Here is a 22,518-nt window from a genome sequence, read left to right on the forward strand (position 1 = left end):
AATACGTTGGTTGGACTAAAATAACATTTATTGTTTTTTATATATTAGACCAGTGGGTTTTTCTTTTCTACCTGGGGTGCACGCACCCCCTGTGAGTGCGAGATGCCCTTTCTGGAGGTGCAAGACATGCCAGATTTTTTTTTTGAAATCCACGTTTCATCAAACCTACATTTATTCTAATTAAGTTAATATTTATTTTTAAAAATTTAAAGATTGAGAACCAAATGGGTGCAAAGGCTGCGGCAGAGGTGACAAGAACCCACTTGTTTTAGACCGAGTATAAAAAAGAGGGGGGGGGGTAAGTGGGTGGTGGAGGCAAAGCCTTAAACAATTTTGTCTTGGGGCCCCTTTGTGAGTCACTGCCAAACGATGACGACGCATGGTCATGAATGGGCACGGGCGGGGCAATGGGCTCAGTTGGGGCGGGCCCAAAGGCGGAGTCTCTCTCTCTGTCTCTCGAGTTTCGAACGGAGTTAACTTTTTTTGGAGTTGCCATTGAAGAAAGAGGAATACTGTTAGGTTGTTGTGAAAACCGTGCTTCCTTCTACAAACGACCAACCACTTGTACGGTGGGGTGGGGGGGCATTGGAAATCCTCCACCACGGTGTGCCCGGGGTGGTTTGTTGGTGGTGGTGGTGGCTGGGGTGGAGAGGGAGGGTGTTCAGATTGAATACGGAGCAGAGAGGAGTCGGGGAAGAGAAGGAGAGGCGTAAGGGGAGAAGGTGGGGAGGAGGGGGGGCGTCAAGGACGGGGCCAGCAATGCGTCTTCAATGGGGGGCCCTCCGGAGTGTTCTGCTCGGTCTGCTGTTGGTCGTCTTCGTCCTGCAGAACACCGGCGTGCAGGCTTGCCCGAGCCGCTGCCTCTGTTTCCGAACGACGGTGAGGTGCATGCACCTCATGCTCGAGACCATACCCGTCGGAGTGGCTCCACAGACCACCATCCTGTGAGTTGTTTCCCTGTCTGCCGGCAAAACCCAGACCCACTAACCACCACCATCACCACCAGCCATTTGCGCATCTCCCCCCAACTCAGCGCACATCACAGATGCGTTGACTTTTTGGGTTTTTTTGTTCTTCTTCTTGTACATACAGGGGGGATGCAGCACCGTAGATTCACATAACATTCAATCACGCGTGCCTGCAGGGCATTGTCACAGTGCTACAGGGTCGTGCACCAAGCGCTTAGATTCACATCGCATTCAATCACTCACATCACCACGTGCCGTGGCAGCTGGATTATCAGTGTACCGCTGACAAAACTCAAACTCAACTTGTACACCAACAGCACTCGCTGGCTTGAAAGGACACTTGATGTGCGAGGTGACGTTTCGGGCAACGACCCCTCTGATCATAGGACGCATGGGTTGTTGCAGCACTCGGATCAATCACGTCAAATATTGCGAAGTTCTTTTGTTTTTGTATCGGGAGATGTTGCGGCACGGTGGGGTGGGGGGGCATTGATCCTGCCCCATCGCGTCCCCGTGCTTGAAGAAGATTATTGCCATACCGCAGGCGATTTATGTACTATTGCTCCTGTCGTCGTTGCAGCACAAAGGACCCATCGCACCGCAGTTGCGCTCTTTGGATTGTGCAGTGCACGCACTCTCTCGCCTGCATCGTCCGAACTGATCCGGATGAAAGCCATCTCGCACAAAGACGTGTTGAAAACGAGATCCGCGCGTCAATCGAGTACACGCGTTCGGTTTCTGGCTAACAAAGAGGTCACTCGTACAGACACATTTGCCACCAGGAGAGAGAGAGAGAGCGAGAGAGAGAGCGATTTGTAAAAGAGGGAGGACTACAATGAGCACACGGAGCTTAGGAAGGGGGGAAAGAATGGCTCACACAATGCCTAAAAGGGAGAGATGCAGTAAAGGATTAAAAGGTTTGTTTAGTGAGTAAACAAAACACGATTGTGTTGTGGCCACGGAAATCAGCACTTAATGCACAGTATGTTGCGAGTGTGGTGTACTCGTCACCATTATCATCCATCATTATTAGGCATTATCAGTCCGCTACTGGACGACGAATGCCCCTCCAATTTGCTTCCATCTCGCCCGATCCTGCAATTATGACAGTTCACCAATCGACAATGTAAGTCCACAATGTAAGTCATCTTGGGTGCGTTCATTATTCTTGGTCATCTGTCTTCATCTCTTCCAGCCTACGACGTGTACTACTAAAAACCCATTTACTTATTTTTTTTTAAAACAGTTTGATGTCATTAACTTGCCTATATTCTCTAATCCACTTGTCCTACTTTCACTCTCTCAAGGCAATTAATTTCAAGCGTGCTTCACTGTTGGGAAAAAATGTATACTGCACTTGGCAAGGAGAAACGATAACGCAAGATATAACTCATTACGTAAAAGTCCTGCTTTGCATTACAACAATGGGAGTACAAAAGTGTCATTCTTAATTAGGCTGCATTAAGTTTGGCGATGCCCGTGACCCAATGTCATCTGCGATGTGACCGATCATGGAAGCTCAGTATAATTTGACCTGGATAGTGCTTGGATGGGTAACCAAATAATAGTCATGGCCAGCAAAGCATGGGGTGATCCTCATCCAGCATTGGATTGTCAAAAGCCCGTACGTACTTTACTACTTTCTACCCAATAATCGTTTCCCCACTTTAACGTGAAACGTGGACTAGCAGTATTTAGAAGTTGCCATGGGTACTGTATATAGTTTGCACTTGTGTGGGCTGTGAAATGGGAGTTATTTCAGACATTGTATTAAATTTCATTACTGTCTAGACTCGCCATTTAAATTGTGAGACACCTTTCCACTGCAGCTGAATAAATATAGTTGTCCGAACTGTGATAAGGGGACGTCATAAGAAGTCACCACTGTGCTTGACATTTTCCAATGCTTGGGCAATCATAAAAGATTCCACAGAAGTTACCCCACATTCATTTTAGCACAACGCGGTACATGGCGTCTCCCCATATCAAAACTGCATTCCATGAACCGATACTTATTAGTTTCATATGGGGTCACGGAGCATACTTCATTCGATTAACTCTGCAATCAGCACATGCGAGTAAGCCTCGCATGCCACCTTGTTTATGTAAACACCATCATTGCAGGTGCTTAGCATTCTTTGTTTCTTATATTGCCCATGGCAGGGAAGACCATCAGCAGGACTGGAAATGGGCATAATTTTACTGGGGAAACTCATAAATTATTCTCCTCACCCCCCACTAGATCGAGACCGCAGACTAAATCTCAGGAGGAGGCGCTTTGCTCCGTCTGTGGGTCTCTGTGGTCATCTGTGGGTCTCTCTGCTCCTCTGTGTGTCTCTGTGAATTTATGTGGGTCTCTGAGCGTGTCTTTTGGTCTCTGACCGTGTCTGTGGGTCTCTGTGTTTGTCTGTGGGTATCTGTGTTTGTCTGTGGGTATGTGGGTGTGTATGTGGGTCTCTGTGTACGTCTGCGGGTCTCTATGAAATTATGTGGATCTCTGAGCGTGTCTTTTGGTCTCTGACCGTGTCTGTGGGTCTCTGTGTTTGTCTGTGGGTCTCTGTGTTTGTCTGTGGGTATATGGGTGTGTTTGTGGGTCTCTGTGTACGTCTGCGGGTCTCTATGCATTTATGTGGGTTTCTGAGCGTGTCTTTTGGTCTCTGACCGTGTCTGTGGGTCTCTGTGTTTGTCTGTGGGGTCTTTGTTAGTTTATGGGTCTAGCTGTGATAGATAGACACAGTCGGGTCCACATTTTCACTCCTACAACGGAGTTCCGGGGTGCTCCGGCCCATTTTCACCACTGAATATACCCAATTTTGTAGTCTTTAACTTTTCCAATACGGATTTTGCTACTGCTTCCAGTGACAGAGTTTTAACTTCTGTAAATGGATGCCAGTGGTGGTTATTTTTTTTGTAAATAAATCGTTATAAAGTTGTGTCAGTATATTTTTGTAAGGCAGCAGTAAAGGCCACAACTGAAAAAAAATGTAATTACGTCAGTCTGGCATTTGATATTATTTTGCCAAGAAACTTTCAATGGAATATGTGATACTTGAGAACCGCACGCTGTTTTTATAGGTTTAAGTACATTTATTTTACAGCGCTTCCTCTTAAAGTATAAAAAAATAAAGCACTTTCAAACTCTTAGTAACACATTTGCAATTGTAGCACTTGCTTATTTGTGCTAACCTTGCAAAGATATTGCATGTTTTTGTTTTAAATATATACACAAATGTGTTAACGCTTTTACAGCTGTTGACATTTTTCCGGACTTGACCTTTTGAAGCCAATAGTGTGGCGAGACTGATTGAGAAAATAATTGGACCTGTATGTTGCTGACTAAGTTTGGAATATAAACAATGAAAGCCTGTGTGTTGGTTCATGCCTTGGTGAAACTCGTCTCTCGTTGGCCGAGTGTTTTTTTGTTGTTGCCCCAATAATCACAGATGGTAATTTTAAATGCGTGCTCCATTCCAGGCAATGCCCAGTGGGAAAATGTTTACCTCGTTTGTGCTTTGTAATACATAAATATCACCGGTCTCAACCACGGGGCATCATCCCTTCTTATGATGTATCAAGCTCAATAATGAAATGGCAGCAGCGGCAGAGAATTTGCCCGAGAGAATAGCCGCTGTGGAGATGGAAACGATTAAATACATTCTTGCGGAGGAGTTGAGACGGATTGTGGCATCATAGAACCGTGAAGGCTGACGGTGTTATGGGGAGGTCTTCATCCAGCAGTGGATAAACAATGGCTAATGACGAATATGGATTTACTTTCGTATGTGTGTGCACGATATCTAGACACTTCATACACAGGTGACTGTATACACCTCCTGAAGAAGGACGCTTGTGTTGCGCCCGAAACGTCGTGATTTAATTTATTTTAATTTTTTTACCTACGTGACTTTACCGAAAAAAACAAAGAGTATGTATACACCTCCTCTATGGTAGTTAATAATTATATTTGTTATATATGGGGCCGTCCATAAATGACGTCATGCACCTAGGGGAGGGGGTATTCAGACATTTGTGACGATGTGTGACGAGGGGGGGGGGGTTGAGTAATGTGACGTCACATCAAAATGTGCAACTTTAAATAAATATAAACACGTTCTACTTAATTAAATAAACTTTTTAATACATGTTTTCTCCTACAACATCAGAGTGCAGCGACACATTAAATACGCACTACAATGACCATAGTCTAAAGCGATTTGAAGCATGTTTTATTTTCAAAATGGAAATATGGTTGGGGGGGGGCAGAGCTTTGTGACGTCATATTTGAAGGGAGGTCTGACTTTTGTGACGTCGTCTGACTTTTGTGACGTCGTCTGACGAGAGGGGGGGGGGTAAAACATAGTCCAAAATCGCGTGACGTCATTTATGGACGGCCCCTAACCGTCTCGTGACTTTTGCGTCCAACGTGTAAACGCAACATTTATTACCGCACAAGAATAGTGACGGGAGTAGCAGCCATGCAATGAAAGACATTCGAAAGTGTACCCACCAGAGGTGTGGACTCGAGTCATGTGACTTGGACTCGAGTCAGACTCGAGTCATGAATTTGATGACTTGCGACTCGATTTGGACTTGCATAACAATGACTTTGTCCCACCTATGAGATGTGGACTCGAGTCATGTGACTTGGACTCGAGTCAGACTCGAGTCATGAATTTGATGACTTGCGACTCGACTTGGACTTGCATAACAATGACTCTGTCCCACCTATGAGATGTGGACTCGAGTCATGTGACTTGGACTCGAGTCAGACTCGAGTCATGAATTTGATGACTTGCGACTCGACTTGGACTTGCATAACAATGACTTTGTCCCACCTATGAGATGTGGACTCGAGTCATGTGACTTGGACTCGAGTCAGACTCGAGTCATGAATTTGATGACTTGCGACTCGACTTGGACTTGCATAACAATGACTTTGTCCCACCTATGAGATGTGGACTCGAGTCATGTGACTTGGACTCGAGTCAGACTCGAGTCATGAATTTGATGACTTGCGACTCGACTTGGACTTGCATAACAATGACTTTGTCCCACCTATGAGATGTGGACTCGAGTCATGTGACTTGGACTCGAGTCAGACTCGAGTCATGAATTTGATGACTTGCGACTCGACTTGGACTTGCATAACAATGACTTTGTCCCACCTCTGGTACCCACAGAGGAGATGGAGGCAGTGGGGGTGGCTGGATGAAACCGGCTCGTGTGTAAGTGCTGGGGGGATTGTTACAAATCCTAGGATTGTGACAGATGACAACGGCTTTCCTCCAGTAGTGTATTGAGCATGGATGATGATGATGATGCGATGGTTTTCACCCTAACTTAAATAATATATATCTTTGCTTAAATATTTTTTAAGTGTCCAATAACATAATTAAATACCACGAAGTGGTTTTGTGAATATGCCCCTTTACCATCACAACTGTAAAAATACCGGGCACTCTGTTTGAAACATTTCGATTTAAAGCTTTCGTGACTGCAGGGATTCATCTTCTTGGTTCTTTCGGTAAAGTCAAGTAGAATGGAAATAATAAAATAATGAAAATAAAAAATCTTATGTTTTATTTTTATTATTTTATTAAAATAAAACATAATAATGTTTTATTTTTATTATTTTATTATTTCCATTCTACGTGACTTTACCGAAAGAACCAAGAAGATGTTTGAAACATGTTTATCAAGAGTCTATTTTGCAGTGATTAAGGTTAATGGCTTTCCCTGGCAGAGGTGAAGTCTGGTGGAGCCCAGTAACTTGGCAATATCATTAATGTTGACAGGTCAACACTGTTTTAGCCTTGGCTCTTTTGCTTTGTTATTATATGTTCTATATACTGTCATTAAATATTCAAGGGGACATTAGTACAGTACTAATATCTTTGGCGATGATAGTTGATAAGCATGTGAAAGTCATTGCACAGTAGGACAACAATAGTCCATGATAATATTGGGGAACCCTATCACGGATCTTCTCATCCACGGCTTACCTTGTAGGTTTGTCCCGTATTGTGCGGAAAAGATTTTGCACCAATGCAGTATGTGTCAAATTATGTGAGGAATAAGCCACATGCAGAAAAGCTCCAGAAATCCGTGATTTTTTTGCAGATTTCAGGATCAATGTCCCCACGGATTATGGCAGGAGTCACGAAATACCAATGCTCCACGAATTACAGGAATTCGCAGATTATTGAAGTCCTACTGTATATATATAGATGTCAAGGGTTTAGAATTCTGAGCTGGCAGCACTGAAATCCTGGATTCAAACCCAGGAAGTCATATTTTATTAAACCAGGTTCTGAAGTTTCGATTTAAAGCTTTCGTGACTGCAGGGATTCATCTTCTTGGTTCTTTCGGTAAAGTCACGTAGAAGGGAAGTAATAAAATAATAAAAATAAAACATGATTAAATATCCAAGCAATTATTTTATTATGTTTTATTTTTTTTATTTTATTACTTCCCTTCTACGTGACTTTACCGAAAGAACCAAGAAGACATGTTCTGAAGTGTTGCGAGTTGATGTTCTCACCTGATTTGTCTGAATAAAACATTTCTATTTGACTGTAATGCGTTGAACATTCCTCTCTATGAGCAAAGCAGCTGGGGGAAGTTCTGCCTCGAGTTGTGGATCAGAGGTCACTTGAAGGGACTGTACACTAGTTCTGTGATATATGCTTCCATGGGCAAGTTCTCTGACATCGGGTGTTTGTTTTTGTGGTGACATAATGCTGATAGCACAATTTGGCTAAAATTGTTATGGGTAAAAACAAATATACAGTTGTGTAATTTGTATATTATTTTCAAAGCTTGGTGGATTTTGTTGTTGTTTAAATCCAAAACATCTAATATAACATAAATTGCTGCTTGGATATTTAATTTCATAAATCAAATAAAGACACCAGGTGGTAGGAGGAGGAAATGAGAGGTGAGCTGTAGGAGCTTTAATCTCCAGGGCCCACGCTTGCCTCCCGTGACCACTCAATCGGACCTCAATGATGACAAACATACACACTTCGCTTTTTGTGTTTGGTCTGGCCAGCACCGTTAGACATGAGTGCTCAGCAGGATCCAGTGCAAGATCTGGGGGCAGATTAAAAAGTAATGTTGACACCGCCCGTTCCAAAATGTATTTAAATATAGACCTGCTGATATATATTTATGTAAAACTACCGTATCAGGTAATGGTATTCCCTGGGTGAAAAAAATGGAATGCATTGTCACGATCTAGATGTTGCGTGTAATTATTTTCATATTTTCCAAAAATAATTTCTTACACAGCTAATTTGGTGCTTGTCTATTTGATGCATAAAGGTATGATTATTTTAATGATGGATATGTTTAATTTAATGTTTACTCGTAATGTATGATCAGTATATTCATTTGACCTTTACAGAGGTCAGATTTGACTGCTTTTTGTGCTGTGTGCCTTTTCACAGCACGTAGCACATGTGTTTTACATTTCTACCACAGCCTGATCTAACCCCATTATAATTTTTTCATGGATTTCATGCCACCCTGACAAATGCTATGCATGGAAACAATATAGTATTCTCACAGTAATGTGTCTATTCAGCAAGCTCATTTAAAAAGTATAAAAACAGTATTGAGGAAAAACAATGTATACAAATAGAATGTTTTGGTAAATGCCATTCCATACTATATAATCTGTTCATCATTAATTTTGTAGAATCTGCAAACATTCTTAGTTTTAGAGAAATTGAAAATAGTCACACCTGCATATGAATCGTTGATATTATTTTTTAAACTAAATAAATTTAAACAATGTTTCATAATAAACGTTTTTGGGTTAGATCGCGTTATTTATAAATGTGTCGTAACCCTCCACCACCCGACACGGCCAATCAGTAAAAAAGTGTGACGTTGACAAAAGACAAATAGTTAAAAAATGTTTGTTGGAATACATTTAATAATGAGGAATGTTATGTGGAAAGGCATGTGGTAACTTGCCTTGCGGGGTCAGACTGCCATTCTGTGCACAATGTCTAACACCACATGCAAATTATTACAATTAAACATTTCTATTGAAGTTATATTTTGACTTCCCAAGCAGTTGTTTACTGGCATGGACAACAGATGGCATTGGCAAACGCTTGCATATTTGTCTCTTTCGAAAGAAAGATACAACGAATGCCAAACAACATGTTGTTTTCATTAATTCAAGCGTAAACATATTAGGAATGCGGTTTGAGAATGTTGTGCTCTAGTTAAGCTAAATAATATTTTGCTTTAAATCCACAAAACAATGTCTTAGCAAGGTGCATCCTTACAGTGTGCTCCACTACTAATTTGAAAAGCCTTGTTGTCAGGGGTGCCTTGAATGTTCGTATATGCTGTAGATTATACTGGTAGGAACCTCCTGGTTACACCAGCCCACAGGGGATTATTGTGTCCGTCCGTCGTGCATCCAAAAATGGGAGGGGTGGGGCTGGGTGGAGAGGGGAGGGTGGGGAGGGGCTGGGTGGGGAGGGGAGGGGCTGGGTGGGGAGGGGAGGGTGGGGAGGGGCTGGGTGGGGAGGGTGGGGCTGGGTGGGGGGTGGGGCTGGGTGGGGAGGGGCTGGTCACCCCGTGGTGCCCTTATAAAACTCAACGTTTAACCTACTCATGCCGGCTTGTGCCCACCCTCACAGTCGGGCATATTTGCGGAATACACCACGCCGCCGTTGACCCTGGCCATTGACCAAGCAACCCAACGTTTCTACCAGCTCCCTCCGCAGGAATGTGTTAAACTCACTCAAATCAGCCCAATCTGCCGGTCTCCTAATAGGTAGGTGGCATTGCTGTTTGATCACGGTGTTTATCGCTACACCTGGGAAATGTACAAACGTGGCACTAAAGTTATGTTCAGAATGCGACTCGAGTTTTTTCATTTAATTTCACATGATTGCTTTGCACAGCGCCAAAGGCTTCAAAAAACTCAACGCGGTCAACAAGAAACAGGACAAGTTTAGGGTGTAAGAGAAAAAAATTGATATTACTTGAATTGAGCAAGGCTACAATAACTTGGAGAAAAATAATACGTTGGAAGGAAATTCCAAAGCCGTGCCTGTGCGAAGAAAGAATCGCAAAGAGCGGCATGTTGGGTTGCGGTGTGGTAGTTGAACACAGTATGGATGACGGCAAAAGTCAGTCTTGTCCTTCACGTTGGTAGAAGGGATCAATGAGTGAACTTTATTTGGAACAGTAGCCATGGGTGGTAGGGATAGAAGTGTTATAATAAGATGACTGACCGCCAGTAAGTGAGAGACGTGAGTGAATTAGTGAATGCTAGATGATAAATTAACGTGACTGCTTTACGTTGAGCGGAAGATTGGGGAGGAAAAATAAAAAATACATTCACAGGTGAATATCCTGAGCACTGCTGCTGTTACGACATTGTACCTGTGTGGGCTGGAGTTTGGTGAAGATGGATGATGATGGGTTTTTTTGGGATGCCTGTACGATGACATGGGCAGGCAAACATTTTTTTCTGTCCTGCTGCCAAACTTTTATTTGAACGTAGTAATACTCGGGTTTTCAGTGGTTACAATATTGCGGTGTGTGTGTGTGTTTGGGTCAACATTTTTCTATTTTGTATGTAGTGCCATTCACATGTTCATTGTTCAATGCATACCCCCCCCCCCGCGTCTTTCATAAAGTGCCCGGTAAATGGAAATCCTCACCCTTAGTGTAAATATGCATGATATACAATCATTTTCATACTTCAAAGAAAACTATTGTTTGAAAAAGGTAAGGCTGCGTTTGGTGGGCAAAATATCGGCAGCTATCCATTTCATTTCGACGTCTTGTTTTCCCATGTTTTCCAAGTTACTTTGAAAGAAGGCAGCCGTATGGAGTTGAACACAAAATGCAATATTTACCAATGGCCCTCCGATGCATGTGAAATTTTCATTCACGGGAAATAGGGTTTGTAAGGTTGTGAATGGAAAAGCAGGGCGTGCTTTCCCGTCAGAATAATTGATGGGCTTGTGGCTACTCTTTTATGGCATTTCTGTGCAGCATGCGGTGTGGCATTTGCTTGAAGGATCATGGTTAAAAAGCAGCTTTTGGCGAAGGCGACAATCCAATTGTAAGGAAAACAGAAACAGGTGTACTGATTGATATGTGTTTTTGCAGCGTTACCATTTTAACGGCTTACTTACGAAAGCAGCTTTAATTGTGTCAATGTTTAAAGCTGCTTTCTGAACAAAACTGCACATGCCTCGTGCTGTTTTCCATTAGCCGGCATGTTGTAATTGCAAGCAGTTAAAATGAGTCTAAACGGGAGAGCAGTTTAAAAGAAAAAGAGTGTGGGGAAAATTGAAACAGATTATCTCGTTCCACCTGGCTTGGAAATTATCGGGCAGGCCAACTTGTGGTACCAGAATACACTTTTGGTAAATTATGTAACACAATGATCGCAAGATAATGCAGCCCGCGTATGTTGCAGAGATGCAGTTTTTTTTATTTACAGTACAGGCAGGCATGATATCAACCAGCCCAAAATAAGTAATTCATATTACGTGTACATTTTGTTTTCATTATTCATATGAGGACCTGTTTACTGACATCAGTATAGTAGCACTTGATTAAATTGCTTTTTTAATTACAAAAAGTGTAACATTTAGGGGGGAAATTATATTAGTAGATGAGTAGGTAAATTAATTGAAATTAAAAAAATGTGGCTTGGGAATTGTAATGAATTTGGTATTGAACAATAACAAAAAGTGTAAAAATAGACTCAAGACTCATCAACAAGACTGCATTAAAAGAAAAAAAAATATATAATCAGCGACGTTTTGGTTAATGGCCCTTATTCAAAGCACACATTGCATGTTTTCTTACTTTAAAGCAGCGTTGTTGACGAGTGTGAGTTTTGTTGTTGTTAATTGTGCCTGTGATCCACTTCCCATGTGCGGCATCACCGAATAATCAGTTTGAAACGTGTTGTTTAATGTGGGGTGCTTACATATTGTGTATTTCCTCCATACGTTTAATAATTGATTACTGTTCATTGCCTGCCAGCCACCTGCTGGCAGTAAGAAAAGTGGAATGTGACGCTTTGCCTTGGAATCTTACAGAGCCATGAAATGTGACCTAAGTACTCCAAATAAACCACATTCTCGACTAAAAATTACGTTGCTTGCTTTTTGCCAACGTAGCAAGTTACATTCGTTTGTGAAATAAAATACTTGCATAACAAGACCGAAACACGTGAAGTCCATTGTCAGCCTCGCTGTTGCATGAAGGGCTTCCCATGGGCTAGTCGAGGAGATTGTTTGCCTATACTGCACCACGTAGGTTGGTAACAGAGGATGTGCAGGACTGGTCTAGAATTCACTCGTCACTGATACTCTTAGTTCTTTCGGTAAAGTCACGTAGGTAAAAAATTAAATTAAAATTAATGAAAATAAAACAATAAAATCACGACGTTTCGGAGGCAACACAAGTCTCCGTCATCAGGTGGGACCGTCACAGCCAGATTAGCTGCATCAAGTGAGGCAGGGATTCAAGATGTAAGCCCTTAAATGAAAGTTGAGGGGGGAGGAGAGGGGGGGGAGCTTATCAGAATGTGGTAGCCAATGAATGGAACGTATCATTTTTTGCCTACGTGACTTTACCGAAAGAACTAAGAGTATGAATCCTTGCAGTCACGAAAGCTTCAACTCGGCACTGATGTTTGCCTTGGCCATGAATTATGTTGAAACAAATACAAAATAGCAGTGATCACCAAGTCCCTGTGGATTGCATGACATAACATTGTGGCAAAATATATCATGTCTATCAGTAATGTTTACAGTGATGATGTCACTTATGCCATCACGTGCACGTGTTCTTGTTTTCATTGAGTATGTATTATCGCCCATCCCGTTTTGCAACTTTGACCACAAATATTTGTGGAAATCGAAAACATTGCATTTTAAATGCCGAATGAAACATGCAATTTCACTCGGAATGCGTTATATAGACGATGACCCATGTGTATCCCTGGGTGCCAGGCATGCGTGTATTTAAATGAACAAAAATGCTAAGTGACAGTTTAATTTTTGTGGGAAGTATTTGAACTTGGAATACGTTAAGACTTGGAGGTTGTGCTATGCCAACGTAATTCCACTATCAAAGTGTGAGAGACAATACATGATGTGGGTTAAAGTCTGCACAACGGTGAAAAGTGTAAACTTCAAAGGATTTTCGTCTTGTGTAGAGTTGACACTTTTATTGAGTGGATATGTGTGAATGTCGTACGGATAGCAAAGAGCCAAGTAACATCTATGGGATCTTTTTTTTTCAGAATCAAAATGATGAAAGAATAAGAATAGGCTTCACCCTTTGTGGCAATCAAACACCAAATAAATATATTCGAAGCTTTCGTGACTGCAAGGATTCATACTCTTAGATTTTTTTCGGTTAAGTCACATAGGGAAAAAACTAATAATAAAATTAAATAATAATGATTTGATTAAATCGAGCTATTTTTTTTTACTTTATTTATTTGTTTTTCCCTACGTGATTTTACCGAAAAAACCTAAGAGTACCAAATAAATACCTATTGTAATGCATCACATTTGCATTAACCACACATCCCTGTGGTAAAACATACAAACAACATGCTCTGGTAATATAAGGCATTGTGTTTGCAACGTATTGGCCTACACCAGAGACAGCCTTCTTTATGGCCTTGTCTAATTAGTGTTAGACCAGAGAATGCCAAAAGGCGAACACGACAAAGGCAATGCAAGTTTAAAAAGTGTTAATATCTCGGGTTGAGCAGTTATATCGATTTGACCTTTTTTCTCGCCAAGGTAACATTGAGTTCAAACAGAATGCATGTGGTGTGATCAAGACATTTTGAGGGTAAGGTGATTAAAAAAAAGTTCAACCATCTTCATTCGAGGCTTAGTTTGAAGGCTTGTCTCTACTAATAAAATGGAAATATTTGTCCGCATTAAGGGTAAATTAAAATCTATAATTCATTCCAAACTTATGAAGCAATTCTACAATTTATTTGACTGCTTCTTTGACATTTACAGTCATACATCCCTGCATGGGATTAATTAAACTAGTCAAAATTGTAACGAAAAAAAAAACCCTCACATTTTGACAGCTAACTTTTCAAACTAATAATCTGCGAAATAAATGTCTCATATGTGTCAGAAGCCATTCTGAGGTGAGCATGAAGTATGTATAATCGAGGGAATTTTCTCATTAGTATATAACGCAAAGGAGTAATGCATGACTGTTATTACCTATTTTGCAAGACATCCTTCACACAGCACACTCCCATGTGTAAGTAACGAGGCCTATGCGGTTGCAATGCCAAATGGGATATTACATTCTCACGAACAGTCACTAATGTGAAAAACAGGAAAACCAAACCCTGGACTTTGAGGTTGCACGTGCACTGTACACCACCAGGCAAAGGGACGAGGGCTATCAAGGCCTAGCAACTAAACCTTAGGATTAGCTTTCATCAAAGAGGTTATATTTAAGTTTGGGGGTTGCTGCCGTTGGGGAATGGTCCGTGCATTGCACCTGGAATCAAGCGGATCCTGATTCGATTCGGCCTCTTAGCGCTGCAGTTGAAACAATGGGCAATTCTCTTAAATCCTCCCACCTCCAACGGTAAAAGTGTTTATACTGCGATTAGTTAATAAGCAGGTTGTTTGTGACGGGGTAAAAGTATGGGTAGTTCCACATCTTCAAAGACCTCTTCCCAGCATGGAAGAGAAGGTGAATACTATCGAGAGCAGAGGTCGGCAACCAAACTAACAAGAAGAGCCATTGTTTTCTAATTCGGAAAAAAATTACCCGTAAAAACAAAGTTTTTCACTATAAATCCTTTATATGCGTGGTATCGGGGCGGCTAGAGTCCTCTCGTCCTCTGGCTTGAGATGGCTGCCACCTATGGGTCAGATGATTGTCTGGCAGCATTAAACAATTGGTAATTAAATATTGAAAATTTTTTCCCTAAACAGTGTAAAATTTAGGAACTTTTTTTTCACGAAAATGCATTGTCACGCACAACGAGTCTGTGTGCAAAATGTCAGCTCGATTGGATAAAGGGAAGTGGGTTAAAAAACGACCGAAAGATTTGCACGGTCCTAAGCAAGCAAGCGAACTTAATATAAAGGATTTTAAAAAACCTCTATTTCAAGAGCCGCAATGCCATGTGAATACGAGACGGTGGTGATCCTTAATAAATAATGTCACGAGGCAGTCCTTGAAGAGACGCACGTTTTCGACCCCTGATCTAGAGGAACTCTACAGGCCCCATGAGTGAAGGTCCTTCCACCAGCAGTGCCGTTAGCAAGCATTTGCAGGGCTGTGCCTTTAGCAGCTTTTACCTTTATTAAAAATGGAAACACCATTTGGAAAATTATTACACTGTGCATAATTAGAAAGATTGAATAGCTGGAACCATTCCACAGCGTGACTGCAGTCATCTTAGATTCAGTCTTATTGGACGGTCAAATGGGTTTTATTTGATTTCATGGTCAAAGTTTATTCTGCTTGTTCGTATAGCTCATGAGTTGTCGAGCCACGAGTAAACTAAAATGAAGCTGAACACATTTGTTATAAACACTCGCCTACATCAGACAAGATGATCAGAGGCTCGTGGTTATTCACCGAGGATGAAATCAGCTCATGTGCAGGTTGCTGGGTGGATTGTTGCATCGCGGGATCATGAGAGGCGGCTGCGGTTCGGGGAAAACCTTAATTCATCCAGCAGTTGATCGATCATAGCTGATGATGCTGAATGGTTATTCAGAGAATGGCCATTGCCCAAAAAATTAAGCCTCTTATTCAGTTTTTGTTGTTGATATCGGTCAAGGTTCATGATGAGCGTGGCGAATTTTATTCAGTTGCCCCCCTCTTTATATAATTGCAGTCTTATCACTGAAAACCGAATCTCTCGATCTCGTTTACTTGCTCTGTACTTCGTTATTGACCATTCCGTGCTTGGTGTGCACTCAATAAAAAAAAACCCGTGAAGGAAATGTGTGTGGAGCTCGTGGCATTTGTGGTGCTTGATTGTTTCCAAACTTGATGTTTCCAAAGCTAATGGTTAACATCACGTATTTTACATCTCAAAATACAGCAATGGCCTTAATGATGGCATTCTATTAAACAGAGATCTGTGGTATCACGTATTGAAGGGCATGTTTTCTTTGCGTAATGCTCGTAACAAAAAAAAATCCTTTTACAGAATTTTCACCCCCGTAAAGTCTGCAGTCACTTCATCAATGCCGTAAACATTATTTGATGTCTTTCATGACTTTGAATACAGTTGATTGAAGTGCAACCTCCACATCGCATTGCATCTCTGTTTAACCTGACTCATGAACATTATTCTGATGAGAGAATTTAAAGTAAAGGTGCGGCTCTGAATTTCCTTTCTCATGCCAATGCCGGTGGAAGGCCCTAGACTAGAATGAGTTCTAGGGAGAATATGGCCTATTCTTCCACAGTCGTCATATGCCCTGAGAGAGGTGGAAGTACCCACACTTTACTGCACGCAACCACAGGTTGGCAAATGTGGTCGTACAAACGTTATACCGCTGCGTGGACAGAGGCGTGGGGAATTAAGATGTGTGCCCAAATTTACTGCTGTGCTGGGAGATCAAATTGAACCGGCGATCTATGGATTTCAGGTTCGGTGTGCGAACCATGGCAGCAAGGGGCAGTAACTCATAAGAGACTGCTCAAACAATATATACTCGTACAACAAACCCAGGTCACATAATTTTCATTGATTCAATTACCTTGTTCTGTTGTCGATAAAATCCAGTTAGACACAAGTCACAACTTGGTAAAGTTCTGCTATCGCATGCCGCTATCGTTCTTACATTGTTTTTTTATTCCACGACTTGTGGAATCTTTGTGTCTTCGGTTATGCCTGGTTTGGTAAAGTCACCTTGATTCAAATCTTTGTGGCCTTTTAACTGCTTGCTGCTTGCGTGCCCTTGTGCTGCTTTGTTCAAACGTCATGCACAAGGGAACACGTGGGAATGAATGTGTTGAGGGACGAAAAATAGCGTACGTTTAAGGCTATTGATGTCTTTCACTTGCAATGTATATTGATTGTTCACCGCATTGTAATGGCATCACTTTAAAGAGACATTGCGCGTACTGTGGAATAAAATATCCTTTAGATTTGGAATTTTGCATTAAAGGTCACAATGTCCATACCTGCTTGTTAATGCTTATGATTATTACTTTCTCCCTCTCTACCCCCCCCCCCCCCCAGAGATTTGCGCTTCAACAGAGTGAAGGAAGTTCCTGCAGGGGCTTTCAAGAGATTAAAAAATCTGAACACTTTGTAAGTACCCAAAGCTGCTAATGCTGTTTGATGAGGCCTGGAGACATTCTTCAGCGAAGTTGTTCTGGACAGCTCACCGATGTGTTTTCCCTGTTGCCCCGCTTGATGTTCGGCACAACGTCTACGATTTCCGCTCCTCTGGCTGGGAGCTTCTTCCAGGAACTAAATAGAGCCGCTTGACTTTCTTCTTAAATTGTCTTCATTGCTGTCTGCTGCCAGTGTTTGATGTAGCCTAGCCAATGGTATTTATTAGCTTCATTTATGTATTAGCTCTGTTTGCCGCATTTGCTACCTAAAGAACCTCCCAGCACATGGAGCGAAACGTCTGACATCGTGCCAAACGCCACGCGGCACAACGGAGAGCTGTACAGCACAATTGCGAAAACGCACATTGAAGCTCGCTATATTTCTTTCGACAAAAAACGGAGTATTTGCCTGCTGTATTTCATATTTGTCTGCTGTATTTCATATTTGTCAGATTAATACAAATGAGTGTGTAATGCCCGCATATATAGCCTTTTTATGCATAGTACTTAAAAAAATTAAAATGCCACGTATATAAGTTGCAAAACGTGGGTGTGATCCTTTGAGTATTGCGGCTGCTGGCATCATATTCAACTGGTGTATGCCAGGCCACACTAACATGGCGTACAATGGAAAGCATTCAATACAGTTCAGTGGATTATTATTTTTTTTAAAAATATGGGAAAGCCTCTGTTAGAGTTGTCACCGGCAACTGTTAGGGGCTTGCTATACTGGTTCGATCTCCACATTTCCTTGTCTGTGTTTAAAACGAGCCCCTGGCCATGCATTTTTTATGCCACACCACACTCTGGCTGCTTCTACCTGCTGTACCAACAACGTTGTGCCAAGCACAACACAAAGATCAGTGGTATTTGTGTTTTTACTTTGCAGTGTCTTCTGTATTCTTGTTCATTCAACACAACCGATCTTTCCTTGGGATGCCTATGGAGAGTGAATGGACACAGCTTTGGGGCTGGGTGAATGGTGGGGTGAAAAAATTGAAATTCGCACCACGTGCCAACTATAACAATGCCTTGCAGCACAAAGATTTATGACTTGTTGTAGAGCTAGCTATAATGTACTTTGAAAAGTTTGCTGTAGACAATGCAGTTGTTTACATAGTTGTGACTTTCAATCATATTTGCATTCCTGATGTTCAACAAAAGTATAGTCTGTGGGTGATCGGCAAGAATATGGAGAAAAACAACCCCGCTGTTTTTCCTGAGTCGTACTACTTACAGGAAAGCTATGGGGCAGTAAGGAGATGGAGAGAGAAGGGTAGGAGGCGACAGAAGAAATTCAAAGAGCAGAAGGGGACAAGGGGTGTCCAGATGGATCGCATAATTGGGAGGATAACATCGAAATCAAAAGAAAGGGAGACCAAATGTTCATACACACCACCAGTGACTCTGGATTTGCATTGTTTTCACTTCTCATTAGCAGTTGCAGAAAAGCCATCTCTTTGTTCAGTGCTGTTCCATTACAGTAGACGTTTCTAAAATAGTTTATTTAAGTATCATTACAATTTCCTACACACCATTCTAAGGTTCAACTTCGGTGGCGGAAATTGGAAGTGGTAAAGCTTTTGTTGTTGTTGTTGTTGTTGTTGGTGATCGTCACGGATTGCTATTCTCCTGAAAAGTCGTGCCTTTTATTTTGGCGGGACAGCGAGGTAGGGATATGGCTGGAAAAGCAATTTGTGGGCGGTGGATTTGTTTTCATTCCCCGTTACCATGGGGTTGAACCTAAACAAACCACGCTCATGAATGTGTCCACGGCCCCCCCACACGCGGATCGATGTGCAGATTTTGCACCTCTTTTCCACGGTACAGCCGAGCTGAGCTGTGGGCCTGCAGATTACCCTGCCTGGCGCCATGTTGTTTTTGGGCCACTGCAGCAAACCACCGCCGTGCTGTTGACCGTGACACGTTAGTCGCGTTTGCGCACCTGCGATTAGCGCGGGTGGCTGCGCACGGCGCGGAAGAAGCTCAACATACGTCCATGATTCTCTTGTCAAGTTGCTCGTCTTGTCTTGCACGGTGTTGATTTGCTCCGTAAAAAGGTCACGAGGCAGTCCTTGAAGAGCCGCAAGTGTGCGGCCCCTGCTCTAGAGGGACTCTAGAGGGCCCCTCTAGTGAAGGCCCTTCCACCAGCAGTGCATACATACGCTTGTATGTACAGTATATACGGTGAAAATAATTCACCCCACCCTTGACCATCCTTTGGTCAGAGCCGGATTCAGATATCTTTTAAGGCCATAGTTGCAAGGTTTGATTTCTGGCTCGGAATAGCAAGTAGCCAGTGGAAAGCCGCCCATACCGAGAGGGCCCACACTAGCACAGTTGCTATGTGCCAGTGGAAAAGGGTCATTACAAAACATCGGCCTGTTCCTTTGGCACTGACTTACCCACTTTGCATTAATCCTAATTCTATTGAATTAACATCGATGTGTCAATTAGATTTGTCTGGCTATAGTTGAGAAAACAAAACACCAAAACGTATCTGGATAAGCAAGTACACTCGCAAAATACTGCATTTGTGAATGTTAAGATCATGGATAATGTCTATTCATCATAATCACCATCATGTCTGAACATGTATTTTATTACCTGTTTTTAAAGATTGTCAAGAGTAGCCTCTGCACCGTGCATGGTGTTCAATATCATCTTCATCATCAACACTTTCATGAAAAGACTGCTTCCAAACTCAATTTATAATTATACTAAAATCTAGAAAAAAATGCAGACAACAGTAAAGACAGGTCGTTCCTCCTGCAAATATATATTTTTTGCAGATTTGTTTTACCCTATAGTTTACCTGTCAGCTTTTTGTTGTTGTTGGATCAGAGTGATTTTTGGATGCCTAGAAGCTGTCGATTACCAGCATGAGCGTTATCATTTATTATTTCTACATCGTGTTCATGTACAAAGTTGTTTTGTTGCAGCACACACAATTCAAAATCAGTTCAAAATAATCTTAAAAAATAAAAACAGCCAAGAGAAAAATATTGGCGGTCCCGACTACAAAGAGCTTTCACGCTGTGATATTAATCAGTTGAAAGTTCACCAAACAGATTGCGTTTTTTTGTCTATGGAGGGGATGAAAGGGGGTTTTGCATGCTTTTTTGTTGATGGTTGGAGCATTTGGGTGGAGTTGGGGATTATATTTTTTTATGATCGTTAAGTGCAGGCCCCAATGTGCCCAAAACCGCTGCTCGGCCAGTTGCAAACAGCACTATTCAAGACACATTAGTTCTTACGTTTCATGACCTTAGGAAGGTTGTGAGCAAGGTCTGGGCACCCTGTTTCAAATTGAGGAGTTAGGTGGGAGAAAGTAAGGTAGGGAGAAGAAATGTCGGCACAACGAGAAGAGTAGGGCCCCTCAGTGCTTGAAGTTTGTATTGTTTATCACAGGAGCTGCTATATGTGTGATAAAACAGCCACCCGCTGTGGCGTGGTGTGTGTTGTAGAGCTGGGATGATTAATAATTACATTATTGAGTTCATTAAATTGATTAGTTGACAAGAAAAACTCAATTTAATCAACTGCTCTTTTTGTAGTTGATTATTTTGGCCCTTTTGAATTTGGCGGTTGCTTCAATAGCCTGCACCCCGAAGGCAGGAAACCTCCTTTAAGCCACGTCCAGTGTGATGCGCATGATGATAGCGGTGAGGTCATGGTCCCGTCCAGGAGCACAAGTGCTGAAAGAGGGTGAGACTTTTTTGTTTGTTATAATTTTTGTGTTTTACGATTAGTCACAACTGCTTAAATAATCGGGAATAACCCAGGACTAGTGTTCTAACTGCTTGTTAAACACATTCCTGCGGAGGGAGCTGGTAGGAACGTTGGGTTGCTCGGTCAATGGCCAGGGTCAATGGCGGCGTGGTGTATTCCGCAAATATGCCCGACTGTGAGGGCGGGCACAAGCCGGCGTGAGTAGGTTAAACGTTGAGTTTTATAAGGGCACCACGGGATGACCAGCCCCTCCCCACCCAGCCCCACCCCTCCCACCCCCCACCCAGCCCCACCCTTCCCACCCAGCCCCTCCCCCACCCTCCCCACCCAGCCACTCCCCACCCTCCCCTCCCCACTCAGCCCCACCCTCCCCACCCAGCCCCTCCCCACCCTCCCCTCCCCACCCAGCCCCTCCCTGCACGACGGACACAATAATCCCCTGTGGGCTGGTGTAACCAGGAGGTTCCTACCAGTATAACATTACTGACTACAGTATTCTGTATATTTATGTGGGAAAAGTAAGCATTCTACTTTTCTGTAATCGTGTTGCTGTCTTATATTTGTTTCCATTTGACCTGAGCCGCTTGCAAAGTATTTGTGAAAGTTTTGCTTGCAAATTGTTTAAATATTTCCATGGAATTCTGTTTTTATTAGCAGCGTATTGCCTTACCACTGGCTGAACAGTGTGTTGCGAATGTGAAATGCAATATGCATATCGCAGACCAACATAACAAGCCAAATTATACCCAGCTGTGTTTGTTTCTCATTGGCAAATATACCAGCAATAAGTTGACACCGTAATTGTGCAATCTGTGTAAACCTCTCTGCATCGTACGTTAATCATCGTCTGAATACATGTTGACAACAATCTAGCTGCATCCAGCTTGTGTTGTACGATCAGTGCATAAATTAAATACCAAAATGTTAAACGGTATTTTTGTTTTCTATAACATAGTTTGTATTTTATCAGCCAATTGCAAGCATGTCCATAACTAATTGCTTGCAATTTACATGAGCAATTGCTTGCAATTTACATGAGCAATTGCTTGCTCATGCCACCGTCGGGGGAGAAAAGCCCCTTTCGGAAGGAGCTCTTCCGATTCCCCCGACAGGACATTGCCCTACCGTGCCAAGCTAAAAGAGGTGGGAGTCCCTAAACTCTTACACCCCCCAACCACCATCACAACCACCAACACATTGCAACCTTGCTGATCGACGTTTCAGAAACTCTCCCATTGTTTCAACTGGTTGTGCTTGGGAGATTTATTGAACCAGTGTGGCCTCGTGCATTGCAAGGCCAGGGTTCTGGCCATTGCACAACAGTAGCGCATGTTATATAATGTATCTATTGTATTCATTAAAGACTAAACAACCCTTCCCCACCACACCGCTTCTTTGCGCGTCCTATTGCCAACAGCTGGCAAGTCGGGAGGCGGTGTTTGAGCCTTTCCTGTAGCTGGAA

General features: G+C 42.4%; 1 protein-coding gene across 3 annotated transcripts in view; it reads left to right on the forward strand.

Annotated features, from left to right (window-relative positions):
* The first annotated feature begins 707 nt into the window (after positions 1 to 707).
* The window catches only part of LOC144931710 (peroxidasin homolog), a 65,908-nt gene continuing 44,097 nt past the window's right edge, over positions 708 to 22,518 (forward strand). For all 3 annotated transcript variants that reach the window (XM_078855910.1, XM_078855911.1, XM_078855912.1), the window contains exons 1-2: positions 708 to 944; positions 17,227 to 17,298. In XM_078855910.1, the coding sequence (XP_078712036.1) occupies positions 760 to 944; positions 17,227 to 17,298 (257 nt within the window). In that variant the 5' untranslated portion in view covers positions 708 to 759. The remainder of the gene's footprint in view (positions 945 to 17,226; positions 17,299 to 22,518) is intronic.

The sequence above is a fragment of the Lampetra fluviatilis genome, chromosome 4 (assembly GCF_964198595.1).
Source record: "Lampetra fluviatilis chromosome 4, kcLamFluv1.1, whole genome shotgun sequence".
NCBI lineage: Eukaryota > Metazoa > Chordata > Hyperoartia > Petromyzontiformes > Petromyzontidae > Lampetra > Lampetra fluviatilis.